The 26,519-nt window shown below is 30.2% G+C and overlaps 1 protein-coding gene across 1 annotated transcript in view; it reads left to right on the top strand.

Moving 5' to 3' along the window:
- Positions 1 to 273: 273 nt before the first annotated feature.
- LOC111711886 (uncharacterized) overlaps positions 274 to 26,519 on the top strand; it is a gene marked incomplete at its 5' end in the record, with an annotated part of 32,535 nt that continues 6,289 nt past the window's right edge. Inside the window, 20 exons of the mRNA XM_023486344.1 lie at positions 274 to 632; positions 722 to 748; positions 1,215 to 1,292; positions 1,544 to 1,586; positions 1,846 to 1,927; positions 3,720 to 3,774; positions 5,558 to 5,649; positions 6,295 to 6,341; positions 7,130 to 7,138; positions 10,405 to 10,499; positions 10,920 to 10,997; positions 11,656 to 11,696; positions 13,128 to 13,190; positions 13,802 to 13,863; positions 15,995 to 16,047; positions 16,823 to 16,871; positions 17,081 to 17,132; positions 18,976 to 19,052; positions 19,668 to 19,686; positions 21,111 to 21,777. Coding sequence (XP_023342112.1) covers positions 274 to 632; positions 722 to 748; positions 1,215 to 1,292; positions 1,544 to 1,586; positions 1,846 to 1,927; positions 3,720 to 3,774; positions 5,558 to 5,649; positions 6,295 to 6,341; positions 7,130 to 7,138; positions 10,405 to 10,499; positions 10,920 to 10,997; positions 11,656 to 11,696; positions 13,128 to 13,190; positions 13,802 to 13,863; positions 15,995 to 16,047; positions 16,823 to 16,871; positions 17,081 to 17,132; positions 18,976 to 19,052; positions 19,668 to 19,686; positions 21,111 to 21,360 — 1,631 coding nt within the window. The remainder of the gene's footprint in view (positions 633 to 721; positions 749 to 1,214; positions 1,293 to 1,543; positions 1,587 to 1,845; positions 1,928 to 3,719; positions 3,775 to 5,557; positions 5,650 to 6,294; positions 6,342 to 7,129; positions 7,139 to 10,404; positions 10,500 to 10,919; positions 10,998 to 11,655; positions 11,697 to 13,127; positions 13,191 to 13,801; positions 13,864 to 15,994; positions 16,048 to 16,822; positions 16,872 to 17,080; positions 17,133 to 18,975; positions 19,053 to 19,667; positions 19,687 to 21,110; positions 21,778 to 26,519) is intronic.

The following is a 26,519-nucleotide window of genomic DNA, read 5'->3' as shown; positions in this document are numbered from 1 at the left end:
ACACCAATCCAACCAGCTTATTTTTCGTGCATAAAATGTTCTGGGTTGGCTACATACTTGACACACTAGTCCTAACCTTATTTCCAGTAAATGCATTTATTGTACAAGACCGGTAAATACTCCTATCGGTTCAGGTCATGACAGCCTGACAGGTACTGGCACCGATAAATGCATCATTATACAGTACGAGTACACTAAACTGGGCACTAGGGGTAATTGCGTTTTACTGGTTTGGATCATGCAACAATAGTGATTACAGTTTACTGTTTGCAGGATATTATGTAGCGGGGTTCGGAGGGTCATTTACACTGGTTTGTGATTCCTCAAAACTCTTAGAAAAGCTGTCAGAGCAATCAGAGGAAAATCAGCTGACGCAGTCAGAGCAAAGTCAGCTGACACAATCAGAACGAAGTCAGCTGACGCAATCTGAGCGGAATCAGCAAATAAAGGTTGAAAAGCGCCAGTTGAAATTCGCTGAAGAGGTTTCGCAAGAAGAATTAGTTGAGAAGAAAGAGCTGAAGCGGAAACTGCTGAAAAAGAAAAAAGCTGAGGATAATTTTGAAGAGACAGAGAGAAATGTCGTCATTTCCTGGGATTCAGATGCGGACATATTTTCAACTAAATCTCGAAAGGTTACTAGATTGAAAATTCTTATATTAAGAACTTATTTCAGATTTAAGAAATCGGTATTTTTCCTTTTTATCCAATGTTTATATTTTAGGATCCCGAGTTTGAGGAATATATTGAGGTAATGAAAGTAAACAAAATCTTTGATATTGACTCCTTGGACAAGAAAAAGACAAAAACATAAAATTCATCTAGTTTTTAATATATTATGAAAAATTTATGATAACTATTGAATTAGAAGCATATTTCCAATAAGAAATCTTGGAGAAAACTTGAATGAGCTTAAAATATTATTGATTTTTGTTAAAATTGAAAACCAAGGTTGCCCATTGACCAAATAAGAATACTTACGTTTTTCGAAGCAAATGAGTGAGAAAGCATTCATGCTATTGAACCAAACTGATGAAAGTAAATACAGTTTATTTATTGAGTAAAACAATCATTAAATGATCCCACACAGAACACTCAACCAACCTTTATACAATAAATGTTGAATTATAGAAAAAGAAATGAATAAAATAGCTGTGGTATAAGATCTTATCAAGTATTTTTTTGTCCGAAATTAATTTGACTTCACATTTATTAAGGAAAACAGGCTGATTGTACATATGTACAACATAACGGATCAACACGTTGGAAACTACTTCTGCAACTTCACTACTCAGGACAGTACAGTACAGTACAGTACAGCCAAGAAATAAACAGAAAAGTCCCAAAAGTTTTTTTTGTATGTTAATTATATTACAAAGTTTTTCAACTGTCCAATTTTTAAAAACATTTTTAATGAATTTAGAAATAGTTGAATTATCAAAAAAGAAACAATAAGACTTTTTTGACCAGAAAGAAAGAATGTACATGCAGTAAATGACTGGAACAATAAGAATGTACATGCAGTACATGACTAAAACAATTGCAGGGAGAAGAAACACAAACAACCAGTCAGTATGTTTTTGTTAATGGTAAGTTAGAAAATTATATGGAAGTTTTTTGCTAGCATCTTATTTTAAGAAGTATAAAAACGGTACAAATATAGTGGTACAATTGAGAAGTACATTATTATGTACTTTTGTAACTTTACCAAAGGTACAACAAATAGCCAAATCATTACGTGATTAAAAGTGGTATATGGAATATTTGTACGTCAAAATAACGTGATTGTTAACCTTAAAATGGGAGAAGATGGGCCGTGTATTTGTACTCAACGATACACTGTTATAGGGAGTACAAAGATGGTAGTACAAGACGAGTACATCAGATTCTTTAAATATTTGGAGAGAACTGATTTGAACATCCCTTGCAGGTAATACAACCAGTGCACTAAGGTGATTGATTTGTGACTTTTTCTTAGAAATCAGCTAACCGCCTACTGGAGACGGTGCATTTTATCATTAAAAAAGTATTTCAATCAAAATTTATCTTATTTAATCCTTCTGAATCTCTGTATGGCCCCTCAAAAAATATATTTTAATTTCTTAGATATTTTATTCTGAATTCAGATTCGAAAACTATTTTTAATTATATTAAAAATTTAAAAAGTTATAAGAAAAATAATGGTCCAAAAATCCGATTATTAACTTTTTGATGTTTTTGATGAGTTTTCTAGCAATAACTCATTTAATTTTAATTTTTTTAAAACACTTTTCAGATTTAAATTCAGAATTAAATTTCCGAAAAACATGACAATTTTTAAAATACTTTTTTTGGGGGGCCTTCCCCAATATCAAATCGTCTACTTGCAACCGCATGGACGGTTGGCTGCTGGCTCAAGTACAATATTTAGCACCCTTACTGTACACTTTAGAAACTCAATTTATGCAAAGATCTTCTTAGTATAAACAGTAGGTATTGGGATTTATACGCAAAACCTGACGCCTCAATTGGTTTATTTAAGAAGCCACTGAATGTCGTCTTTTCTATAATTTGAAAAGATTTTAGGACTTTTATAGCATATCTTTCACCAAAAACGTTTTTTACGTAATTTGCCATTATGAAATGCATAACTTTATTATTTTGGTAAATTAATTCCTAATTTGCGATATCTTCTACTATTAAAACGATCTTTGAATTTATGTACATTCAATTCTGTTGCAGTATACAATTCACCTAAACTTCAGATTTAACAATCTAATTTCACATTTTTTCTGCAGCTATGGCCAATTATGCTCATTCTCAGTTTGTTTATACATTTAAAAACACTTTATACGAGGGGAAAGTTTTAAATTTTCTCATTTACCCCATGTCGAACCTACCAGAACGTAAAAGTTTCATCCGAAAATTTGCGTCTTACATATTCAAATAAAATTGATTAATATATATTTTTATTATTTTAAGATATTACAAATAAGAAGTATACAATACATATTTTTTTATATTATATATTTTAAATGACCATGTTTATAAAATTCTAATCTATAAAACTTTTTATCAAAAATTTTGTTTTCATTTTTGTTTTTTAAGTCACCCTTGTCATTCGAAGAATCCCCGTGAAATTGCAGCCTAATCAAAACAAACACTAGAAATTGATAAATTGTGTAAATTTGAACAGATTCCAGATTTCACGTGAGCTGTATTCATCTTTCAAACATTTTGGCCCAATGAATCTAAATTTGATTTATTGCCTTCAGCCAAAAATGTTTTCAGAAAAATAAGGGCAAAACTTTTGATTTGGATAGCGCTTAGCTTCTAGATATCCACGGCATAAACTTTTAAATCGAGGCTTAGCGCCTTTAACTGGGAAAGCTGTCCAGCGCGTCCAGTGCCCTTGTAGCTCCTCTAGTATAAAAAAGGCAAAGGAATTGAGTCTTTGGGAAAAAAATCAAATATTTAAACCACAATATCTTTAAACCTCGATGTTGTAAACCTTTGATATTTCAAACTCAGATTACTTGATCTAACAGAATTCATAGTTTGAAATATCTAAGGTATGCAACATTTGGTTCCAAAGATATAATGATAAGAAAATCAGAGTTTGTGGCAAAGACTCAATTCCTTTGTTTGGAAATTTAAAAACTTTTTTTTAATTGCTCTTTTATAAAAGATTTCAATCTTTGCTTGGCATACTTGATTTTTAAGGTATTTAGAATATTGTTTAGGCCAACATCTCCGACAATTGAAGTTTCCCTTACTCTGTTCTCTTCCCCTCATGAGGTAAATTCAATAATTGAAAAAAATATCTAGATATAAATTTTTTATAATTACTTTTTATCATTTGCATATACTATCATGTCATAATTCATAATTTTAAATTTTTAATGTTGAATTAATTGATATAGTTCATTTTTTTAATTTTTATTTTATCAAGGATTTCTTTAATTCAAATTATAATAGTTACTAGAAAACCTATGGTCGCAGGTTTCAGGTTTTTTTTGTAAAAATAAAGCTTGCTTGAAAGTGAAAGGTGAAAGGTCCCTTATTTAGAAAAAAACCTAAATTAAAAACTAATAAATGATAAAACTCAACCCTAGAGAAAGGATTATTTATAAGATAGAAGAAAGCTGAATGAAGCAATAACGGTGACCAGGATAGATCCCACGGATCAGCAAAATGTTGACAAGAGATTTGGGTTTTTATATAATATTCATACTCTCACATCTCAAGTATATTCTTTCCACCTTTATATAATACTAGACTTACCTGGTGCTTTGCGCCCATCTTTATATAATACTGGACTTACCTGGTGCTTTGCGCCCATCTTTATATAATACTAGACTTACCTGGTGCTTTGCGCCCACCTTTATATAATATTAGACTTTCCTGGTGCTTTGCGCCCATCTTTTACTTCAACTTCATGTTTTTGATCTATCTGTGAACATTTTCTCTTTGTAAACATCGTAAAACAATAAACAAAAAAGTTTGCGGATTTTAAAATATTTTTTTCGAAAATTTTAATTTTTTCTTGAAAACCATTTTTTCTGAGGCAAATTTTAGAATTTCAGATCATCCAAAAATCGTCCCTGGGGTCATGCGAGCTCCCACACAAAATGTGTGCCCAATCGGTTGAACCGTTTTTACACCAATCTAGCGTCCTATAAAACAGGAACGTTAACTTAATAACACAGGCTTAAAGAGCGCTTCCGTGCTTTTTTCTAAAAATATATTTTGGTCACGGATTTAATAGTTTTAATAGAGACTTGCAATACACCATCGCTAGGTAAATTAGGGCCCGATTGATATTTTTAATACAAACAAATAGACAAGATAAATGATAATGTATAAGGATGAAAAAAGTCAATTTGGATTACAAAGGGGGAATGAAAGTTTGTATTGCAGTCTATAAATAAAGAAAATATACAAATAATATTTCCTTTCTGCTGTCAGCAAATAACAATATGCTTTTAACCTTTCTGCTGTCAATAATATATATATTTATATATTTATATTATCGTTATTGTTTATTTTTTACACTTTTATATCCTTTCAGGCCCAACATAATAATAGATTTTTCTTTATTTCATACATTTTTCTTGGTATAGTATATAAGTCTATTGGGTTATTTGTATAAAATACACCCTCTAGACTAAACAGGCTGGATCCCTAAAAGTGTTAAATTTGTCAAATTGTAATCGAAAGTCATAGCTTGCTGAGACAAGAACCAAACTGTTAAATCTACGTGAATATAGGTATAAAGGCTGAACTGATCAGGCCCGAGCTTATGGCCAATCAACCTTTAGAAGTTTTGCTTTTGGAAACGTTGGATTTATATTTTTACCACTTCCACTGAGAGAAAACACAAATATCCGCCGTTTTTTTTATTTTTTATGTACGATATAGAGAAAGGCTCTTAAAAACATCCTTCCATGCGCTCTGGATGTTTTGTAGGCAAAATTGGTATGGTACTTCGGAATATATAAATATATAAATTTGATTTTAAACAAATCATCTTTGAAAAACATTCATATTTTCATTAAAAAAAATAATTTTTTCTTTTTAGAAAATAACTGGTCTTGAGTTTGACCCCAGAGTTGGGTTTAAATCGAAGAATGTGTCGGCTGGATATCATATTTACAGATGTTTTTACAACAGGGACGCCATATTGAAAATTGGAAAAGAAAACTTTAAAAATTAATATCATTATGCTTTGTAAATATTTAGTCCCATCAAACTTTTTAGGGTTAAAGAGACTTACTTATTAATTAATTAAATATTGAAATAGAAAATATAATATTATAATGTTATGTAAATAGTTAGTTCCCCCAAAACGATTGTTTCTAAATGGAAAGCTGGTTATAACAGCTGAAAGTAACTTTTAATTTTGAAATAAGAAAGTTTTAAAAATAAAACATTTTTATTAATTGCTTGCTTTGTTTCACTAACAAACAGTTTTTTCTTTGAATTAAATTTTTTGATAAATTTTATAGAAACTAAGCTCTCAGATTTTTGAATCCCTGTGTCTTTCGCTTGAAATATTAAAGGGTTACGCCATCAGGATGGAAAAATACTGGGAACTCTAAACTAAGCTGATTGTAGATACTGCAGTAATCGGCCATAAACTGACCGATAAAATTGTGGGGTTTAGAGTGGATAGTGCGGGATTTTAAAATATAAAAATAGTGGAACCGACTCAATTCCTTTAAGGATACACGATCTAGACAAACAATAACTTTTTCTCTTTGAAAAAAAAAGAAATTCAAAAAATTAGTTTTTTTAATACAATTTGGTATGGTTCAGTAAGGGATTAAGAGAGCAAAGCCAGCTTGTCAATATCCAAGTTCTGCGTAAGTATATTTTTACCAATTTCAACTTTAAAAAAAGGATTAATACTTAAATGTCTAAGAACCCTCTGGCCTTGGGAGTGTTTTTTATTTGATGTTATTGTCACTTTTGATCAAAAAAAACAAATTTAATTCAGATTTTTATTAACACATACTTCCAGTGCACAGAGTTACAAAGAAATTCACAGACAGAGCAGTAACTAGAAATACACAGACAGAGCAGTAACTAGAAATACACAGACAGAGCAGTAACTAGAAATACACAGACAGAGCAGTAACTTGAAATACACAGACAGAGTAGTATCTAGAAATACACAGACAGAGCAGTAACTAGAAATACACAGACAGAGCAGTAACTAGAAATACAAAGACAGAGCAGTAACTAGAAATACACAGACAGAGCAGTAGCAAGAAATACACAGACAGAGCAGTAACTAGAAATACAAAGACAGAGCAGTACCTAGAAATACACAGACAGAGCAGTACCTAAAAAAACACTGAAATTATTGCCATCTTCTTTTTTATCTTAATTCCCCGGTACGATATGGTTTTTATAATTTGTTTCGGATATATTTCTGTGTGAGCAATATATCCGTTATTTGCAAAATCATCAACGATGTTCCTTATTAAATTCAATTTAATTAAAAAACGACCATTATGCCGTAGCTTTCTAGTTATTACGAAAGGGTGTACCTAACCTTATAACGGGCTTGTATGGCTTAAGAAGAGGCCTGACATGCATCTACAAAATCTATTAGAGAATTATATTAATATCTTAACTTTTATTACAGACATACCACGTAAGTTTTCAACTCTAAATAAAAAAGTAAAATCACTCTGACCTGGGAATTTTTAAATGAACAGAACCATACCTTTAAATCGGATCAAAGTTACATTAATCCGGAGAGATTAATTAATCTCTCATTGGTTGAAGGATCAAAGTTATATTAATCCGGAGAGATTAATTCATCTCTCATTGGTTGAAGGATCAAAGTTAAATTAATCCGGAGAGATTAATTAATCTCTCATTGGTTGAAGGATAAAAGTCCTGGGGTTAAAACTTTTGACTTAAATGGCGCTAAGCTACATAGACTGAACTAGATATCAACCATGCAAACGTTTAATGTAAAGTAGTTAAAATGAGTATGCAGTGTTGTGGAAAAATGCTTTAGGATTCATTTGAGACATACAACACTTTTTAAAGATCTGTAAATTCTAAGTTTGAGCGCAAAGTCGACGTTCAAATCGTACTTTTGGGTGGATACGTTTTCAGAATTGTTTTTTAAAATTATTAAATAACGATGAAAAAAATAGTAAACAAAGTTCTACAGTAAACACCAGTTTTGACCTCTAACCATTGAGAGATCAGTTAATCCGATTACAAAATAATCTCCTAAATTTAAGGGGTTTAGTTCCCCACCATAGAGCTAGTTAAATCACAAAGTTTAACTCGGAAACTATTTAAAAATTCCCATTAGTTGCACTATTTCAGTTTATTTTATTAGTATATTTATTCTTCTAACATCTATTAGGGGTTTCTATGCATGTTTTTTAATGTTTCAGATTAAGTTCACGCATCAAAATCTAGCAAATAATTATTATTTTGGACAGAATAGTTTCATCCAGTAGATCTTAAAGGATTTGTAGTCGTAATTTAAAATACCCTGAGTCCGAATTTAATGAATTTGAGCCAGGTCTTAAATCCGCCATAAACCGGACTCAATTGAGCCCCGGCTTAAATCTTGAAATTGAATACAATTTTAAGTGGAACCAACCATATTTGAGCCGCGTGTTAAATTTAAGCCGGCGCTCAATTGATTTGAGATTTGGGGAATTTGAGACGCGGCTCTAATTCATTAATGTTGGACTCTGATCGTGTCTTATCCGATTCACAAAGGAACCCTTGAAATATTTTTCTGACCAAGAATGTTTGTATGTTTATTGATGGAATTCGTTTTAAAAAATCAATTATGTTTAATGGTGACTTGCGCATTTCTGCTGAAGAAGCAGTGAAGTAAATCATCAGATTGAACACTTTTCAAGCCAGTAAAACGACAATATCTTTGACCTTATTCATCAGAAAAAGATGGCAAAAGCCAAGGTACTAATGCAAGGAAAGATATTTCAGAGGTGTACACATTTTTTGTACTGCAGAGTACTGTCTTTGTGCGGAAAAGTAAACACAAGACGGATGTTACAGCTTGACATGGAATCGATTTTCACAAAAATAATCTATGAAATATTCTGTTCATAGGAAAATTTTATGTGAATTATCAAAATTATCAAAATTCAATGCTTTTAACCTTCTCGGAAACTAAACGAACACTGATACATCTTTTCTTGTTTAAAAATTACGCCGAGAGAGAACTGGTTTCAATATGTACGTGACCGCAATTAACTTTCCTTGCATTAGTACCTTGGAGGATCACTTGAAATTGTTTAAACCATAATCCCAAAACTACCTTTAAAGAATCCCAAAGAAACTGAATAATCCCAAACAGACTCAAGATTTGCTGATTTGAATTCTAATAGATTATTCTGGAATGTACAGTTGTGGTAATTAGCACTTTTAGCACTTTGTTCACAATTCATGCACCATACTTGCACTATAGAAAATTTTGCCACAAAATCTGATTTTATGATTCTTATATCTTTGTAACCTAATGTCGTAGACTTTGGATATTTCAAACTATGAATTCTCCATGAATAGAGGTTTTTACCATCAGGTTGCAGAGATATAGAAATGAGAAAATCTGAGTGTGTGGCAAAGACTCAGTTTCTTTAGATGGAATTTCATATTTTATCTGAAAAAATTTTGAAACGGTATTTTAATGTGCCATTTCTAAAACTTTAAAAAAAATGTCATTCAGTTATTCGGTAAATATGGTAGCAATAGTCTCGTAGCAAAGAAAGAAACAACAGAAAGTTTGCAAAAAGAGCTTGACATTATTGTAAATAAAAAAAATGTAAATATATCCATTCATCAAATGATTTCTTTCTTTGCGCATTTAAAAAAAGATATGAAAAATAAAAAAAATTAAGATTGTTTCATATTTTTAATTTATGAAAAGTCGTTTCCATGCTTATTATTTATTCTTTACGCATACCCTGTGACGTCACAAATATATTTGAGGTAAAATTTATATTTGGGAATTAAAAAATATTCTTGTCTTTGTCGGCGCTTTTCTCTTTAACATGCTTAAAGGGACAGTTCAGTTATTTGGGTAATTTTATGGTAAACTAATTAGCATATTAGCTATTCATTGGTATTATTCTTACTTTTTAAAGATATCTATGACCGGAGAACAAGACGATTTAACGCTTAGAATTCCAGTGAAAAGCTATTATACCAAAGACACTATTTAAACGTTTTTTTTTCATTAACAACAGCCCAATAAAATCTAAAATTATCATATTCCAATGACATCATTTTTCAGCTATGATATAATAAAATATAAAACTTTTGATTTTAGAATTAGCAAGAAATTAACGATGATTTAAAAGATTAACACGTTTGTACAAAGACGACTTTATTCTAACTCTTCAATAAATCACGGGGATTTCTAAAGAAGCAAGGAAAACGTATTTTAACTGTCAAATGTTTAAAATGAGTTATATTTTGAAAATAGACAATTTAAAATTATTTAAAAAAAATAGATATCTACAATTAATTATTAAATACTACTATTGTCCTTGAAAAGTAAGACTAATACCATTGAATAGCTAATAGTTTACCCTGAAATTACCCGAATAAATGAACGTTCCCTTTAAGGGGTGTTCTGTCTATGTCTATATATTATAATACAATAATAATAATAAAAATGATAATGATAATAATGTTAATAGTAATAATATTTTTTATAATAATAATAATAATAATAATAATAATAATAATAATAATAATAATAATAATAATAATAATAATAATAATAATAATAATAATAATAATAATAATAATGATAATAATAATAATTATAATAATAATAATTATAATAATAATAATAATAATAATGATAATATTCATAATAATATTAATAATATTATAATAATAATAATAATATTATAGCAGATAGAAGGGGTGTAGCTGCTCCTCTTGTGACGGCCTGGAATTTAACGGATGGAGTCCAACTACAATTATTAAACAAAACTTTACATGTACAGGTACAGCAGTACGTATTATTAATATATATATATAAATATGGGAGGACGACATATACTCTGTACATGTACAGTTATGAATATGTGAATATTTGATGAGAAACACAAAGGCAATTACAAATTATATTGTGTTCTACTCCATGTACAGAAAAGGAATTAAACATGTACACCTCAACAGGTTTATGTACGTAAGTTTATGTACATTGTACAGTGTATATATCTAAATGAGTTTATTTACAGGAAGGGAACCATGTACGTTGTATAGAGTACAGTGTATATATCTAAATGAGTGTATTTACAGGAAGGGAACCATGTACGTTGTATAGTGTACAGTGTATATATCTAAATGAGTATATTTACAGGAAGGGAACCATTTACGTTGTATAGTGTACAATGTATGTATTTAAATGAGTGTATGTACAGGAAGGGAACCATGTACGACTATCCTGCAACGCAACTCTGGAATCTTCTAATGACCTTAAGCTTATTTGGAAGAAACAGGTGGAAATTATGGGACTGAGCTGAAAACTTTAGAATGGGATATCCTTTATCCCGATCGGTTAATTAATCTGGAGATTAATAACAAGAGGATTACAAACATTATTTAATCTCGAGATTAAGAAAAAGAGCATTAATCCTGATATCCACCATTCAAAATTTCCAGCTCTGTTAGCTTAAGTTACCACCAGGCAAAGATGACAATATCCGATTAACAACGGTACCCTTTAAACCTCCTGGTCGTTTTTCTGACTCTGAAAGTCTTTTTTCTCTTTTTGTTTCCCCATTCACTCCTGTATGCCGAGTCCATTAGCGCCTGATCCAATCAGGGTTCAGTCATGTGTTTGGTGTCTATTCTGGACCAATAGAAATCTATGGTGGTAACATCTTTTTTTCTATCTATCTCATTATCCAATTAGAGAATGTAATTCGAGAATGAAAGAGAATACTGATAAACATGCATTTGAAATTCTTAAAGACATGGGAAGCCGTAGAACATTTGAATATCCGAGCCGGGGCAACCTTTCCGGTCCCAGTTTGTACTGTATCGCCCGGACATTGGGTAAATAAAGCAGACACTCAATAGGACTAGCCGGTGCAACAAGGTTGACACGGTCAGATTTTAGGCTGAATTTACTTGATACATTTTTTTTTATTTTAGAAAAAAGTGGCAGAAGATCAGCTTGAAATCAATAAATCCAGGCACAAATTATATTATTTACAAATTATAACATCCTTTAGTGTTATATATTTAGTGTTTCATTATTAAGAGAGAAAAAGAGTACAGTTATTCCATAGTTTGTTGGTTACTGCTGAAAAGAGTTTTGTTGGTTACTACTGAAAAGAGCACAGTTATTCCATAGTTTGTTGGTTACTTCTGAAAAGAGTACAGTTATTCCATAGTTTGTTGGTCACTACTGAAAAGAGTACAGTTATTCCATAGTTTTTTGGTTACTACTGAAAAGAGTACAATTATTTCATAGTTTGTTGGTCACTGCTGAAAAGAGTACAGTTATTCCATAGTTTGTTGGTTACTGCTGAAAAGAGTACAGTTATTCCAATGTTTGCTGGTTACTAGTGAAAAGAGTGCAGTTATTTCATTGTTTTTTTTTTGCTGAAGAAGATTAAAATGAAAGATCATTAAAAAATAAAAATATATGTTTATTTACTTGAAATAACGCGAACACACAAATATCTACTTTCTCTCCACCGAGATGGTAGATTAAGTGAGAGAAAGCTGTCACTTTGACAAATAACAGGATATAGGAGATAAAAGAAATAAAAAAGAATCAGAAGCAATCTGGAAAATGTATGTTTAGAAAACGATTAGATTTGATAACGTTCAAGCAATGTTTGATCAATTAAAATATAAAAGAAAAAGCAGATTAAGGAATTGGGTCTTTGCCACAAATTCAGTTTTTGTAAAACCTATATCTTTGCAACCTTATGATGTAAACCTTTGATATTTCAAACTTACATTATTTGATCTAATAGCATTCATAGTTTGAAATAGTAAAGGGTTGCAACAATATTGAAATTAGAAAATCAGAGTTTGTGGCAAAAACTCAATTCCTTTGTTAAAAAGATCCTTGACTTTTCTTTAAAATACTTTCGTCTTTTTTTAAGATTTCATTTTCTTGAATGAAATGGTTGCGAAAATGATTTGAAGGATACAGTTTGTATCGATTGCTATCGATACTGGTTTTTGATCGTTGCGCTAATCAGATAGAACCTACAATATTTTAAAGGAACTGATATCTTGCCTCAAATTCTAATTTTCCAAACTGGTATTTCAAATTTTGAGTATCTTGATTATAGTAAAAGGAATAGTTTTGCATGACTAAAGTCTATAACGACACCAACTGTTGCAAAATATAAGGTTTAGAAAAGTAGAGAAAGAAGCAAGAAATTAGATCTATTTATTTATTCTTATATTTTCGGCAACTTTATGTAGTGGTAGAACTTAGAGATATCAAACAATGAAATCACCTATTGATCATATTGTCAAAGTTTGAAATATTAAAGGTTTACTCCACTGCACCATATTGAAAATGGAAAGGGATTATAAAAAAGAAGTATTCAGTTCTTTTATTGCAAAAATGCAATATATATATAAATGTGTGGTTTCAATAGTAACTATGTCACACGAGACCTTGTATTGGAGAATATTACAGAATTCGACTCCGCGACCTACAGGTATTACTTTTCTTATATAACAAGGGTTCCAGGACTCTTTCTTCTAATAATTTTAGTCTTTTACGATATTTCTCTTTTCTGCGGCATTTTTTCTCCTTGCGTTGTTTAACAACAAAAAAACGGAGATTTTTCAGATTCTATTGGTTAGATAAGATAATATTAAAAATTCGGCATTTTTATTTGGTAATATCATTTTTACCCTTTATACCTTAGTCGGGCATAAAACATCCATTTCGGTTTGTAACTTTAATTCTACTGTATATGCATATTATAGAGGAACCAAAATGACTTTGAAGAGCCACCTGATTAACAAATGAAATTGGCGATTTTTTTTCTGCGTTTCAATAATATTTTATAATGAAACCAAATTTTTTATTAGGCATACATCGTCACAAACTTGAGAACAACCAAAATTCGAATGTTTCGTTTTTTCAGAAATAAGGCTTCAAAACCTTTATTTCTTTTGACACCATATTTATATAATTTTAATTTAAAAAATGATTTTGTTATTTAGATATTATCAAACTACTCAGTTTCTCTTTAAACCTTGAAAACTTGATTTAACTTTTAATTATTTTACAAATCAAATTTTTCAAATTATTTGATTTCAGCTGTTTCGTTCTGAACCCTGTGGGAGAAAACAATTCTTATACTATTAATATAGAAGTTAAAGGTTAGCAGAAAATCACAAACATTCCTTTTTTTTAAAACTACTTTTTTAACACTTTATTTTTAAAAAGATGTTCTTTCATAAATGATTAATATGAAATTGTACATAATTATTTGAATGCTAACAAAACTATTCAACTTTTTCACTTTTACAACTTTTCTTGTTATAGTCAGCATTTTTGTGTTCTTTTTTGACTTTGGCGTGGAAACTTAAGCTGTAGTTTAACTTTTTCACTTTTACAACTTTTCTTGTTATAGTCAACATTTTTGTGTTCTTTTTTGACTTTGGAGTGGAAACTTAAGCTGTAGTTTAACTTTTTCACTTTTACAACTTTTCTTGTTATAGTCAACATTTTTGTGGAAACTTAAGCTGTAGTTTAACTTTTTCAACTTGAAACTATCATCATTGATCATTTGATCTTTGAGGTTTCAATTATTATTTCTGTATTTATAAACTCTAATTTTCTAATTCCTATATCTTTGTTGTCTCAAACTATGAATTCTCTTAGATCAAATAATATAAGGTTTACACCTTCAGGTTGCAAACATATAGGGGATAGAAAATTTGAGTTTGCGGCTAAGACTCAATTCCTTTAGCCCTGCATGAGTCCCTTTATGTGTTTAACCAAACATATTTAGAAACAAACTAATTTGAAAACAAACTAATATAAAACCAGTTTAATCTTAAACCAAACTAATCCGAAACCAGTTTAATCTGAAACCAAACTAATATAAAACCAAACTAATTTAAAACCAAACTAATCTAAAACTAAACTAATCTAGAACCAAACTAATCTAAAACCAAACTAATCTGAAACCAAACTAATCTGAGAAATAATATGAAAATAGTTTCAAAGACAGCTCCGGGAAAAATGATCTCACCAAAAGTATTGAATGTAAATAAAGAAATATCCTTTAATAGACAAATTGGTTAGGTTGTCGTTGAAAGTATGATAAATAACTATAATAAATAAGAAAAGTAAGCAGTATACATATACACAAAATAAAAATGTCTGTACAATTATATTTTTATTACAAATTATGTTTAAAGAAATTGAGTCTTTGCCACAAACTCTGTTTATCTAATTCCTATATCTTGGTAACCCAATGACGTACAGCTTAGATATTTCAAACTGTGATTTCTTTTAGATCAAATAATTTAAGTTTGAAATATCTAAGCACTATCTTGTTGCGAAGATTTAGGGATTAGAAAATTTAAGTTTATAGCAAAAACTCAATTCCTTTAAGAGCTCTTGGTTTTTTGGTTAAATGGGATTCACATTGGTTCCCTTGAACATTTTATCTTATTTGAACATCTTATCTTATTTGAACATTTTATCTTATTTGAACATTTTATCTTATTTGAACATTTTATCTTATTTGAACATTTTATCTTATTTGATTTTAACTTGAAAAGTGAACGATTCTGAAAATGAAATGGGCAATTTTTTATGAAAAGGAATCACGTTTAAAAATTATCTGTTTTCAAAAAGAAAATTGTACATTTCATTCTTGAGCAGACACAGTTTGTAAGGGTACCGTTGTGAATTATAATATTACATCTTTAGTCAATTTATGAGCTTACTTTTAATGTACTAAAGATGGAAAGAAATTGTATCTTTGCAACAAACTCTGTTGTACTATTTCTAATCCTTATACCTTTGCACAAACTCTGTTGTACTATTTCTAATCCCTATACCTTTGCAACAAACTCTGTTGTACTATACCTTTGCAACACACTCTGTTGTACTATTACTAATCCCTATACCTTTGCAACACACTCTGTTGTACTATTACTAATCCCTATACCTATGCAACTCTAAACGTTGTAGAACTTTGATATTTCAAACTATGATTTCTTTAAGAATCAAATAAGCTTGAAATATCAAAGGTCTACACCATCAGATTGAAATATCAAAGGTTTACACCATCAGATTGAAATATCAAAGGTTTACACCATCAGATTGAAATATCAAAGGTTTACACCATCAGATTGAAATATCAAAGGTTTACACCATCAGATTGAAAATATTAGAACTAAATGCTCATGATAAGAATGGTTCAACGATTGTTTGTAAGATTAGCTGTGACTTATGTATTCTCAAATATTAAAAAATTAAATGATGTTTTTTTAGCTGAGAAGCCGGAGTACTGTTTACTAAGACATGTTGCAACCTCGGAGAAAAATGTAAGTTTTTATTTAAGTTTTTTCTCCGAAATTTTTGTTTTTCCGTCTTTGCTACAAGTTAAACATTAATTTTACCGCCTCAAACTCGAATGAAACTAATAATATAACATGGTGAATTCATGTCAATTTATCAAATAAAGTACCTTGATAACCTAAAACAGTAACTATTAAGTTATTTCGGAAGGGATTCTGTAATTGTAAAAATATTGATTCTAATCTATACAACGTAAATCAAAGATCATATGCATTTCTAATGGTGATCAGTGACCGAAATTAAATAATTTTGAGAGAGTTCACTGAACTACTTGCCGCTGGTTCAAAAATATCCTCATGTCATGAGGATTTGAATCGGTGATTCAAGATTTTAATGGGTTTTCAGCGACTTCTCGTATTCATTAAATTTGGTCCGAGATAATGAATATATTGTTAGAAATAACGAACTGAGTGTATGGAACCCAAAAGTTGTGAGATATCCCTAATTCAGTCCGTTCAGAATTTTAAACATAATGTTTGTAATTTCGAGTTGCTTCTTAATGTTAGTTTTTGTAACCCATATCTATATAATAAAAAAAGACATTCGCATATATATATATGTTGCCTATAGCTGCCCAAAAAACAGCTGGACCGATTGGGCAGAATTTTTTTTTCCAAATTTTTTTTTAACCTTTAACACCCCCAGCCCATGAGTGCCCACACAAAATTTTAGCCCAATCGGTCCAGCCGTGTTGCCGGCTATACGCAACATATATATATATATACGAATTATATATATTAGGTTCAGGAAGAAACTCTGAATGGATATTCTGATGAAAAAAGTCTAACAGGAAAATAGTTTTCAATTTCAAAATCTGGAAAATATTTTTTTCCTGAAATGTTTCAAAGCCCTTTGCTAAAAAATTTTCCAAGCTAAAGCTAAAAGATGTTGTGCTTGAGGAACTGCAGTACCTTTGTATAACCATATATGGTAGTATTTATATTTGAGTCATATTAATGCAATTATTAAAAGGAAAATTTCAAAAAATGAACTATTTAGGAGGAATTAAACCTTCTCTAAATTACAAAGAATATAATCAACAAAATCCAAGGTTTATTTTAATTCGAAATATTTTTTATTTTTTTTACACAAACTCTGATTGTCTAATCTTTGCAACCAGGTGGCGATACCTTTGAGATTTCAAAGTATAAATTCATTTAGATCAATAAGTTTCAGTTTGAAAATTAATGATTTACACCATTAGGTTGCAAAGATATAGGAATGAGAAAATTTGAGTTTGTGGCAAAAACAAATCACCTTTACGATTAATTGCGCATCAATATTCACATACATACAAACACCCTTATATATAGTAGTAGTACTAGAAGTAGTAGTAGTACTAGTACATACATAAAAACATACTTACATACATATATACATAAAAAAATACTTACATACATACATAAAAACATACTTACATACATACATAAAAACAGGGTGTCCTATAAAACTCTCTTTAAAGGGAGTGTTCGCGAAAAATGAAAGGGGGTATAGGCTTAATGCGATAAAAAAGCGCTTTTGATCGCTACTAATCTTACTTCTATCTGTTGCTTCTATGAGGAGAAAATTGTTAGAAACGACTCACACGGAAGAAGGCAGCGCCCATACAAATTCGGAAAGATGCAACATTCAACTCGGATCGTAAACAAATCAATTTAATTCCAAACAAATCATTCAGATATTACAAACAATAGTAATCGGTTATTTTTCGACGCATTCATATATAGTTAATATTTCATAATATTCTTGATTTTGTTTTTTTAGATTAATTTTCGCTGGCGCTGGATTTTCGAACATTCCTGGAAAATATGAAAATGTCGTCTTCATTATCAAAAATCCTCGAAACAGGAAAAAATGTAACTCTCAAATCATGAAAAATACAAAATATTATGAAATATCAACTATTTACGAATGCGTCGAAAAATAATCGATGACTATTGTTTGTAATATCTGGATAATTTGTTGGGAATTAAATAGATTTCTTTACGATCCGAGTTGAATGTTGCATCTTTCTGAATTTGTATGAACACTACGTTCTTCGGTGTGAGTCGTTTTTAACAATTTTCTCCATATAGACACAACAGATAGAAGTAAGATTAGTAGCGATCAAAAGCGCTTTTTTATCGCATTAAGCCTATACCCCCTTTCATTTTTCGCGAACACTCCTTTAAGGTATGAAAGCTTTCATCATAGTTAGTTTGATCATAACAATTTTTAAATTTTTCAAAATCTACGTAAATTCTTATGAAGGGAGCCCAAGAGGAAAGTTTGTAGCACTAAATTTTGGGAAGTTATGGCAGTTGGAATTTGGCCATATTGACTTGTTTGAATATTTTTTATCGAGATAAGTTTGTCAAAAGTAAAAAAAACAAACTTATTTTTGCATTAACATCTTTGTTTTGAAATATTTGAAGAGCCGATAACAAATATTAAAAAAGATAAAAAATTTGTAAAAATATAAATGTTATTTTTATCATTAAAAACTACCTCCAGAAAAGTACCTAAACGAACATTTTTTGGGAAACAATGTATATCCATTTGTTTGCGAAAAATTAATTTTTTTTTTTAAATCTTAGGATATTATAAATTTTCATTTTCAATCATTCTATGTTTAATATCAATTGTGGAAATTTAATTTGTAAAACACTTGAAATTTTAAAGTGTGGATGTGTGTGTCCGTATTTGTATAACACCTGACAATGTATAGTTCGAATGACTGTGCCCGTATTTGTAAAACACATAAAATTGTTTAGTCTGGAAGACTGTTCCCGTGTATTTGTAAAACACAAAAAATTGTTTAGTGTTGATGACTGTGCCCGTGTTTTTGTAAAACACATAAAATTTTTTAGTCCGGATGACTGTGCCCGTATTTGTAAAATACCTGAATTGTTTAGTGTTGATGACTGTGCCCGTATACCTGCCAAGGTTGGAGAAAGGGTCAACCTAAGCATGATCCAAACTAGATCTTCAGGACAGCAAAATATGAGAAAATAATTGTATATACAAAATGAACACTTGCTTTTAGCCTAAATTTTCTAATTTCTAAATCTTTGCAATCTGAATGTGTAAACCATTGATATTTCTAACTATTTAGCTTTAATTTAAAGGTCTTCGACATCTGGTTGCAAAGATATAAGTATGAGACAATTACAGGATGAAGCAAGGGACCTCATAACTCCTCTAGAATTGATTCTACCCACAATAATGAAAAAAAATTATCCGGTTAAATATGAGAGATTAAAAATTTGTAGTTTCTCTCAAAAGCTTTTCAAGGAGAGCACAGATGATTGAAAACATATTAGATTTCAATCTTAAATGCAAATTAATCAGTTTAACGTTTATCAAATGTTCCCTGAGCTGGAAACTTTTGAATGGCGTACGTGGATATTGGGATTAATGCTTTATCCACTCTTTTTCTATATCTCGAGATTACATAATGGTTGTTCTCTTGTTATTAATCTCCAGATTGATTAATCCCATTCTAAAGTTTTCAGCTTAGGCTACTTTTCACTTGCACTGTTAATGTTAATAATTACCACCCTGGGCCCTTGTTGGCGATTTTGCTCATTATTTTGATATGCTATAGTGTTCTACCAGTTAAAATGGTAAGTTATTAATTAAAGGGACTGTAAAGGAAAAATGAAAGGGGGTATAGGATTAAAGGGACTGTAAAGGAAAAGTGAAAGGGGGTAAAGGATTAAAGGGATTGTAAACTGTAAAGGAAACATGAAAGGGGGTATAGGATTAAAGGGACTGTAAACTGTAAAAAAAAAAATGAAAGGGGGTATAGGATTAAAGGAATTGTAAAGGAGAAATGAAAGGGGGTATAGGATTAAAGGGACTGTAAACTGTAAATGAAAAATGAAAGGGGGTATAGAATTAAAGGGACTGTAAAGGAAAAATGAAAGGGGTTATAGGATTAAAGGGACTTTAAACTGAAACGAAAAATGAAAGGGGGTATAGGATTAAAGGGACTGTAAAGGAAAAATGAAATGGGGTATAGGATCAAAGGGACTGTAAACTGTAAAGGAAAAATGAAAGGGGGTATAGGATGAAACCTGAGAATCTCATGCGCTAAATGATACATATGAAACATCTATCTGATGTTCCTGTCTCGAGAAATGGATATTAAACTGTGGCAAATTTATAGTATTAAACAGATCATTTTTAACAAATACGCAACCAATCTGAAAATGACGATATCCCATAGGAGCCTGAGAATCTCAGGTTTGCTCCTATTATAATTTTTTATTTTTACTTTGCATTTTTAATAGATAAAATTGATAATATAATTACATATAGTCTGTATAGTCCGTATTACGTCACCAGAACTTCAGCCAATGGCAGTGCAGTATCATTGTCAGGTGATACAGACGAAAATCACGTGATCAGTATACTGCACTGCCATTGGCTGTAGTAAGCTTTATAAAAATAATCAGTCGGAAATTTATGAAGAGATTATCTAAGATACTGTTGGTTCAGCTACAAGTTGGGATGGAAAATGAAATAGAAGTAGTTGAACTATTCATATCTAGTTTAACTATCCTCTCAATTCATTAAAGAACCTAAGTTTTCTAACCCATACATGTTAACAAACTGATATGGGTGTGAACTTTTGATTTATAAATCTTTAAGAATTTACAGAGTAAAATTTCAAAGGTTTCAATCCGGTGGCAAAGCTATGAAGATTAAAATATTTAAAGGAAAAGGAACTCTAAGCGTGATGTTTATTTGCCTCCATGTAAAGACGACCAAGCCTGATTTACAACGGTACTCTCAAAAGCTTTGTTTGACCAAGTATGAATTAGATATCAATGTTTTAGTTCCTTTTAACCGTTTATTTTCCTTTGCGGTTACTCTGCGAAACAAGATTTTCGAGTAAGACAACTGAATTTTTCTGCCACATTAATGATCAGATTAGGGTTCAAGGGTATTGTTGTGAATCGGGTATTGTCATCATTGCATTGAAGGTCACTCGAAATTACGCTTACAGTCCTTTTAAGATTACTCAACTCCTGTTGAATATCAGGTTCAATCCAAGCGGAGAGGAGCAGGATTGTGAGAACTCAAGATCTAAACTCAAATATGGCTGCTCTAGGACAACTGACAACATTGACAACATTGTTGTATACATCAAGAAGGTATTTGTTGTCTACATCCATTTGCATTTGTTGTCTACATTAAGAAGATATGTGTTGTCTATATCAAGAAGGTATTTGTTGTGTACAACAAGAAGGTATTTGTTGTCTACATCTAGTTGCATTTGTTGTCTACATTAAGAAGATATGTGTTGTCTACAACAAGAAGGTATTTGTTGTCTACATCTAGTTGCATTTGTTGTCTACATTAAGAAGATATTTGTTGTCTATATCAAGAAGGTATTGTTGTCTATATTAAGAAGATATTTGTTGTCTACATCCAGAAGGTATTTGTTGACTACATTACGAAGATATTTGTTGCCGATATTAAGAAGGTATTTGTTGTCTACATCAAGAAGATATTTGTTGTCTACATCAAGAAGGTATTTGTTGTCTACATCAAGAAGATATTTGTTGTCTAAATCAAGAAGGTATTTGTTGTCGATATTAAGGAGGTATTTGTTGTCTATGTAAAGAAGGCATTTGTTGTCTAAACTCAAATATGGCTGCTCTAGGACAACTGACAACATTGACAACATTGTTGTATACATCAAGAAGGTATTTGTTGTCTACATCCATTTGCATTTGTTGTCTACATTAAGAAGATATGTGTTGTCTATATCAAGAAGGTATTTGTTGTGTACAACAAGAAGGTATTTGTTGTCTACATCTAGTTGCATTTGTTGTCTACATTAAGAAGATATGTGTTGTCTATATCAAGAAGGTATTTGTTGTGTACAACAAGAAGGTATTTGTTGTCTACATCTAGTTGCATTTGTTGTCTACATTAAGAAGATATTTGTTGTCTATATCAAGAAGGTATTGTTGTCTATATTAAGAAGATATTTGTTGTCTACATCCAGAAGGTATTTGTTGACTACATTACGAAGATCTTTGTTGTCGATATTAAGAAGGTATTTGTTGTTATTTAATATTTATACCATTTAAATTTTTTTTTAACACAATATCTACTTTTTTGGAAACTCTAATTTATAATCTCTATATCTCTTGATTCCTATAGTTCAAACTTGATTATTTGATCCACCAGAATTCATATTTTGGGATATCAAAGGTCTCAAAATCAAGACTGTATCATTAGTAAATGTTGTACAATGTAGGTGGTGTGGGGTAGTCCACCTAAATTTTACATAAATATTACGTGTTCAATTGAAGCTAACAATTAGCAGCATTTGCTAAAAGTTTATCGTACTTTTGTATTGTAAAACTCAGAATCAAGCATTCAAGATGAATGATACCCTAAACAAGACCACTGATACAATAAATTGAATTATTCAATAACACCCTTAATAAGCCTTAAAAGCATTTAGTTTTTATATATTGAAATAAGAAATCAGAAAAGAAATCTTTATTTTTCAATATTTTACAATATTGCTCAAAACTGTGGAAATTTTTCTGCATCATAGAGGGGTTTAAAAGGGAGCGAAAGAGCTATTGGAGAAGGGGTTTTTAAAAATAGGTGAGAAGGGGTCAATGAGTTTATGAGGGAAGGAGAAGAGGGAAAGGAGTTTATCTGCCTCCAAGGCTGAACTCCTTCTTGGTTAGTCCGGGCCAAAGATGCTCCTGAACAAAAATTGTTAAAATAAAGAAAAAAAAGTACACTAAAAGCACAAATGAACAAAATTGTTCGAAATGAAAAAAATAATAGTTAAGTTCAAAAACGTAAAAGAAAAGATAAAGCTAGGGCAAATCAAATAAACAAATGTCTATAAATAAAACTACTTTTGAGAAAACTAAGAAATTGCTTAAATACTAAGAAACTTCCTCTAAAAAGGAAGAAGCTTTCCTAACCACTCAAATAGTAGATAATAATATTGTCATGATAACTATTCACGTGGATTTAACGCTTTTGTCAATATTTCAGAAAACTGTGACTTTCGATCACAATTTGACCCCTTTGCATAATTTTCTAGCCTTTCATCTGAAATATTTTTTGTTGGCATATACATTTTGAATGAAAAGGTGTAAAATAAACAAATCTGTAAGTTTAAAGATTGTTGAAATATAGACGAAAACACGTTTGATTTCAAATAAAAGAAACAGAATGCTTCTCACTCTGGTTAGTTCAGTGTGCATTGCGATTTTGCCTTTAAATTATTAAAAATTATTTAAATTATATTTTTCTCTAGAACTTCAGCATGATTTTAAAATCAGTAAACAATCCCTTTATGTAATGGCTTATAGTACCTGGATAGCAAAGTAAGGTTTCCTGGCGATATCTCCATTATAGAAATGAGGGTTCTCCACGGCGTTGAAGGGGAGGGCGGAGGCGAGCACCAGGATGCAGGCGGCGATCAACAGGAAGATCTAGACAAGATTTATTTTAAAGGGACTTTTGGCATATTTTCAAGTGAACCTTTATTTAAAGAGGGACATGATGCTTGATTTACAACGGATTCCTTTGATACCTTTATCCAAACAATAATGTGGTCGTTAATTCCTCTATTGTTTCTGAAGAAGACATGTGCAAGATATTTTCAAAGAGAAACAACAATTGAAAATAATCAGTTTTTAATGGGTAACCATGGATATCTAATTCATGTTTGGTCAGACAATGGTTTAAACGGTGCATGAGACATGCGACTCTATAAATTACGACCATTTAGAACAGCAAAGTTTTTGTGGTAACTAAGTATCAATGTTCTTTCTTTCGTTAAGATAAGCCTTAAATGTTCAATATAATAAATTCTTATCAAAGCTCAACCAATTATTTGATTGGGAGAAACATTGAGTCACCAGAGACAAAACAAGTTGGTTATTCAGTTTTATTGGGGGGGGNTGTGTCTGGAGTGCTGTTAATGGATTGGAAATGTTTGTGTCTGAAGTGCTGTTAATGGATTGGAAATGTTTGTGTCTGGAGAGCTGTTAATGGATTGGAAATGACCAATTTAAAATAAGATTAAAGAGAAGCCATCAAACGTTACATATTTCCTTTAAGCAAGCTTTCCTCTAATTCATTTGATTTAAGCAAGAGTTAGAGGTAAGGGGGGGGGGAGGGAAGCGGTAAGGGGCTTGATATCTAAAAAATTGTTTTTATGGATCCAAAGAAAATTTCATCGTTTGAACTAAAGAAGTTTGGATAAAAATTTTCGATATAAAGACTTAAATTTAAAGCGATGAACTAAAAATAAATAAGGATAAAAATTTATTCTTCAAAGTAAAAATTTTAAAATCATTTGATAGTTTAATTTTTCCCATGCTTACCAAAGTTTTGTCCATTTTGCTTGTTTGCTTGAAACTGCTTGGTGTGTGCTGTCTTTACGCGCTTTATATACCAATCAGTATCCGTCGAAGCGCGCTTGGCTTTCACATCTTGCGCGCACAAAACTACGCGCTTTCACAGCGAGGCCTAAAACGAAAACGAAATTGTTTACGCCTTTTATGTAGTTTTCCATGCGATCAGAAAATTTTGTTTTAGGAAAATTATTTAATTTTATTGGATATTAGCAGTTCCAGTATTGTATGCAATATCATATTCTTATTGTTGGATATGCATTTCTAATGGTGATCAGTGACCGAAATTAAATAATTTTGAGAGAGTTCACTGAACTACTTGCCGCTGGTTCAAAAATATCCTCATGTCATGAGGATTTGAATCGGTGATTCAAGATTTTAATGGGTTTTCAGCGACTTCTCGTANGATATGAATACAAATATAAAGGTATGAATACAAATATAAAGATATAAATACAAATATAAAGATATAAATACAAATATAAAGATATTAATACAAATATAAAGATATAAATAAAACAATAAAGATATGAATACAAATATAAAGATATAAATACAAATATAAAGAAATGAATACAAATATAAAGATATGATTACAAATATAAAGATATAAATACAAATATAAAGAAATGAATACAAATATATAGATATGAATACAAATAAAGATATAAATAAAACAATAAAGATAGTAATAATACAAAAAAACAGGAAAGGAATCTGAAATTTCCGTTTTATTACAATTTTCCTTTTCTTATTTTTAATTATACCCTCCCCCTCTCTTTGTCTTTTGTCTTAAAGCTCACCAAATCTTTGACTTAATAAGCCCCAATTACAGTTAAATATCACACAATAAAATTGCATATTTTGACAGGAAATAAAGATTGCAGTTCAAGTAAATATTTTATATAAGTAAGTTGATTATCAATCAATTGGTTATCAAATAATAAATTTAATCATTTAATCAGCTGATTATCATTCAATCAGCTAACTATCATTTAATCAACTGATTATCATTTAATCAGCTAATTATCATTAAATCAGCTAACCGTCATATAACCACCTAATTGTAGTTAATCAGTTAGCTGTCATTTAATCAGCTGTTTGCCTTTTTATCAGCTTATTATCATTAAATCTGATAATAGTAATTTTTTTAAGCTAAATTTTATTTGATTTGGGAATATTCTTATTATCATGTAATCAGCTAATTATCATTTTAACAGCTAATTATCATTCAATCAGCCAATGATCATTTAAACAGCTAATTATTATTAATTCGAAAAATTATCATTTAATCAGCTAAGTATCATTTAATCAGCTAACTATCATTAAATCAGCTAATTATCATTAAATCAGCTAATTATCATCTAATCAGTTAATCATCATTTCATTATCTCATTGTCATTTAATTAGCTAATTAATCAGACTATAGTCCCCAACATTGGTCTGATTGAAAATCAGCTGAATTATGAATATTCTAGAAAATTAATAAATGCTGGTGAACAATGACGTCATTGTATGCATTCTTGCATAACAACTGCAGCACGCCAACTTAACATGAAATAAACATTTTACAAATCTAGTTATATATCCAATATATCTAATTATATATCCAATATATCTAATTATATATTCAATACATCTAATAATATATCCAATATATCTAATTATATATTCAATACATCTAATAATATATCCAATATATCTAATTATATATCCAATATATCTAATTATATATCTAATATATCTAATTATATATCCAGTATGTCTAATTATATATTTCTAGTTCGATATCCCTAAAACTAAAAGAAAATTTTCAACTGAAAAAAATATTCATGGAAAAGGTTTGTTTTGCAGTGATTTAGCGTGTCAGCTTTGGTGAGTTATAAACGACCCTTACTGATGCAACATAATGACAAAGCTACATTTTAAACTATAATTCATATCACAGTTTCTCTAAAATCGGTTTAACAAATTTGCATGATGATAAAGCAAAATACTAAGATTAATACTAAGATTAATAATATTAATAGTATATTGCTTACAATATT

Source organism: Eurytemora carolleeae, unplaced genomic scaffold, assembly GCF_000591075.1.
Source record: "Eurytemora carolleeae unplaced genomic scaffold, Eaff_2.0 scaffold1167, whole genome shotgun sequence".
NCBI lineage: Eukaryota > Metazoa > Arthropoda > Copepoda > Calanoida > Temoridae > Eurytemora > Eurytemora carolleeae.
This window is presented reverse-complemented; position numbering and strand designations above follow the sequence as displayed.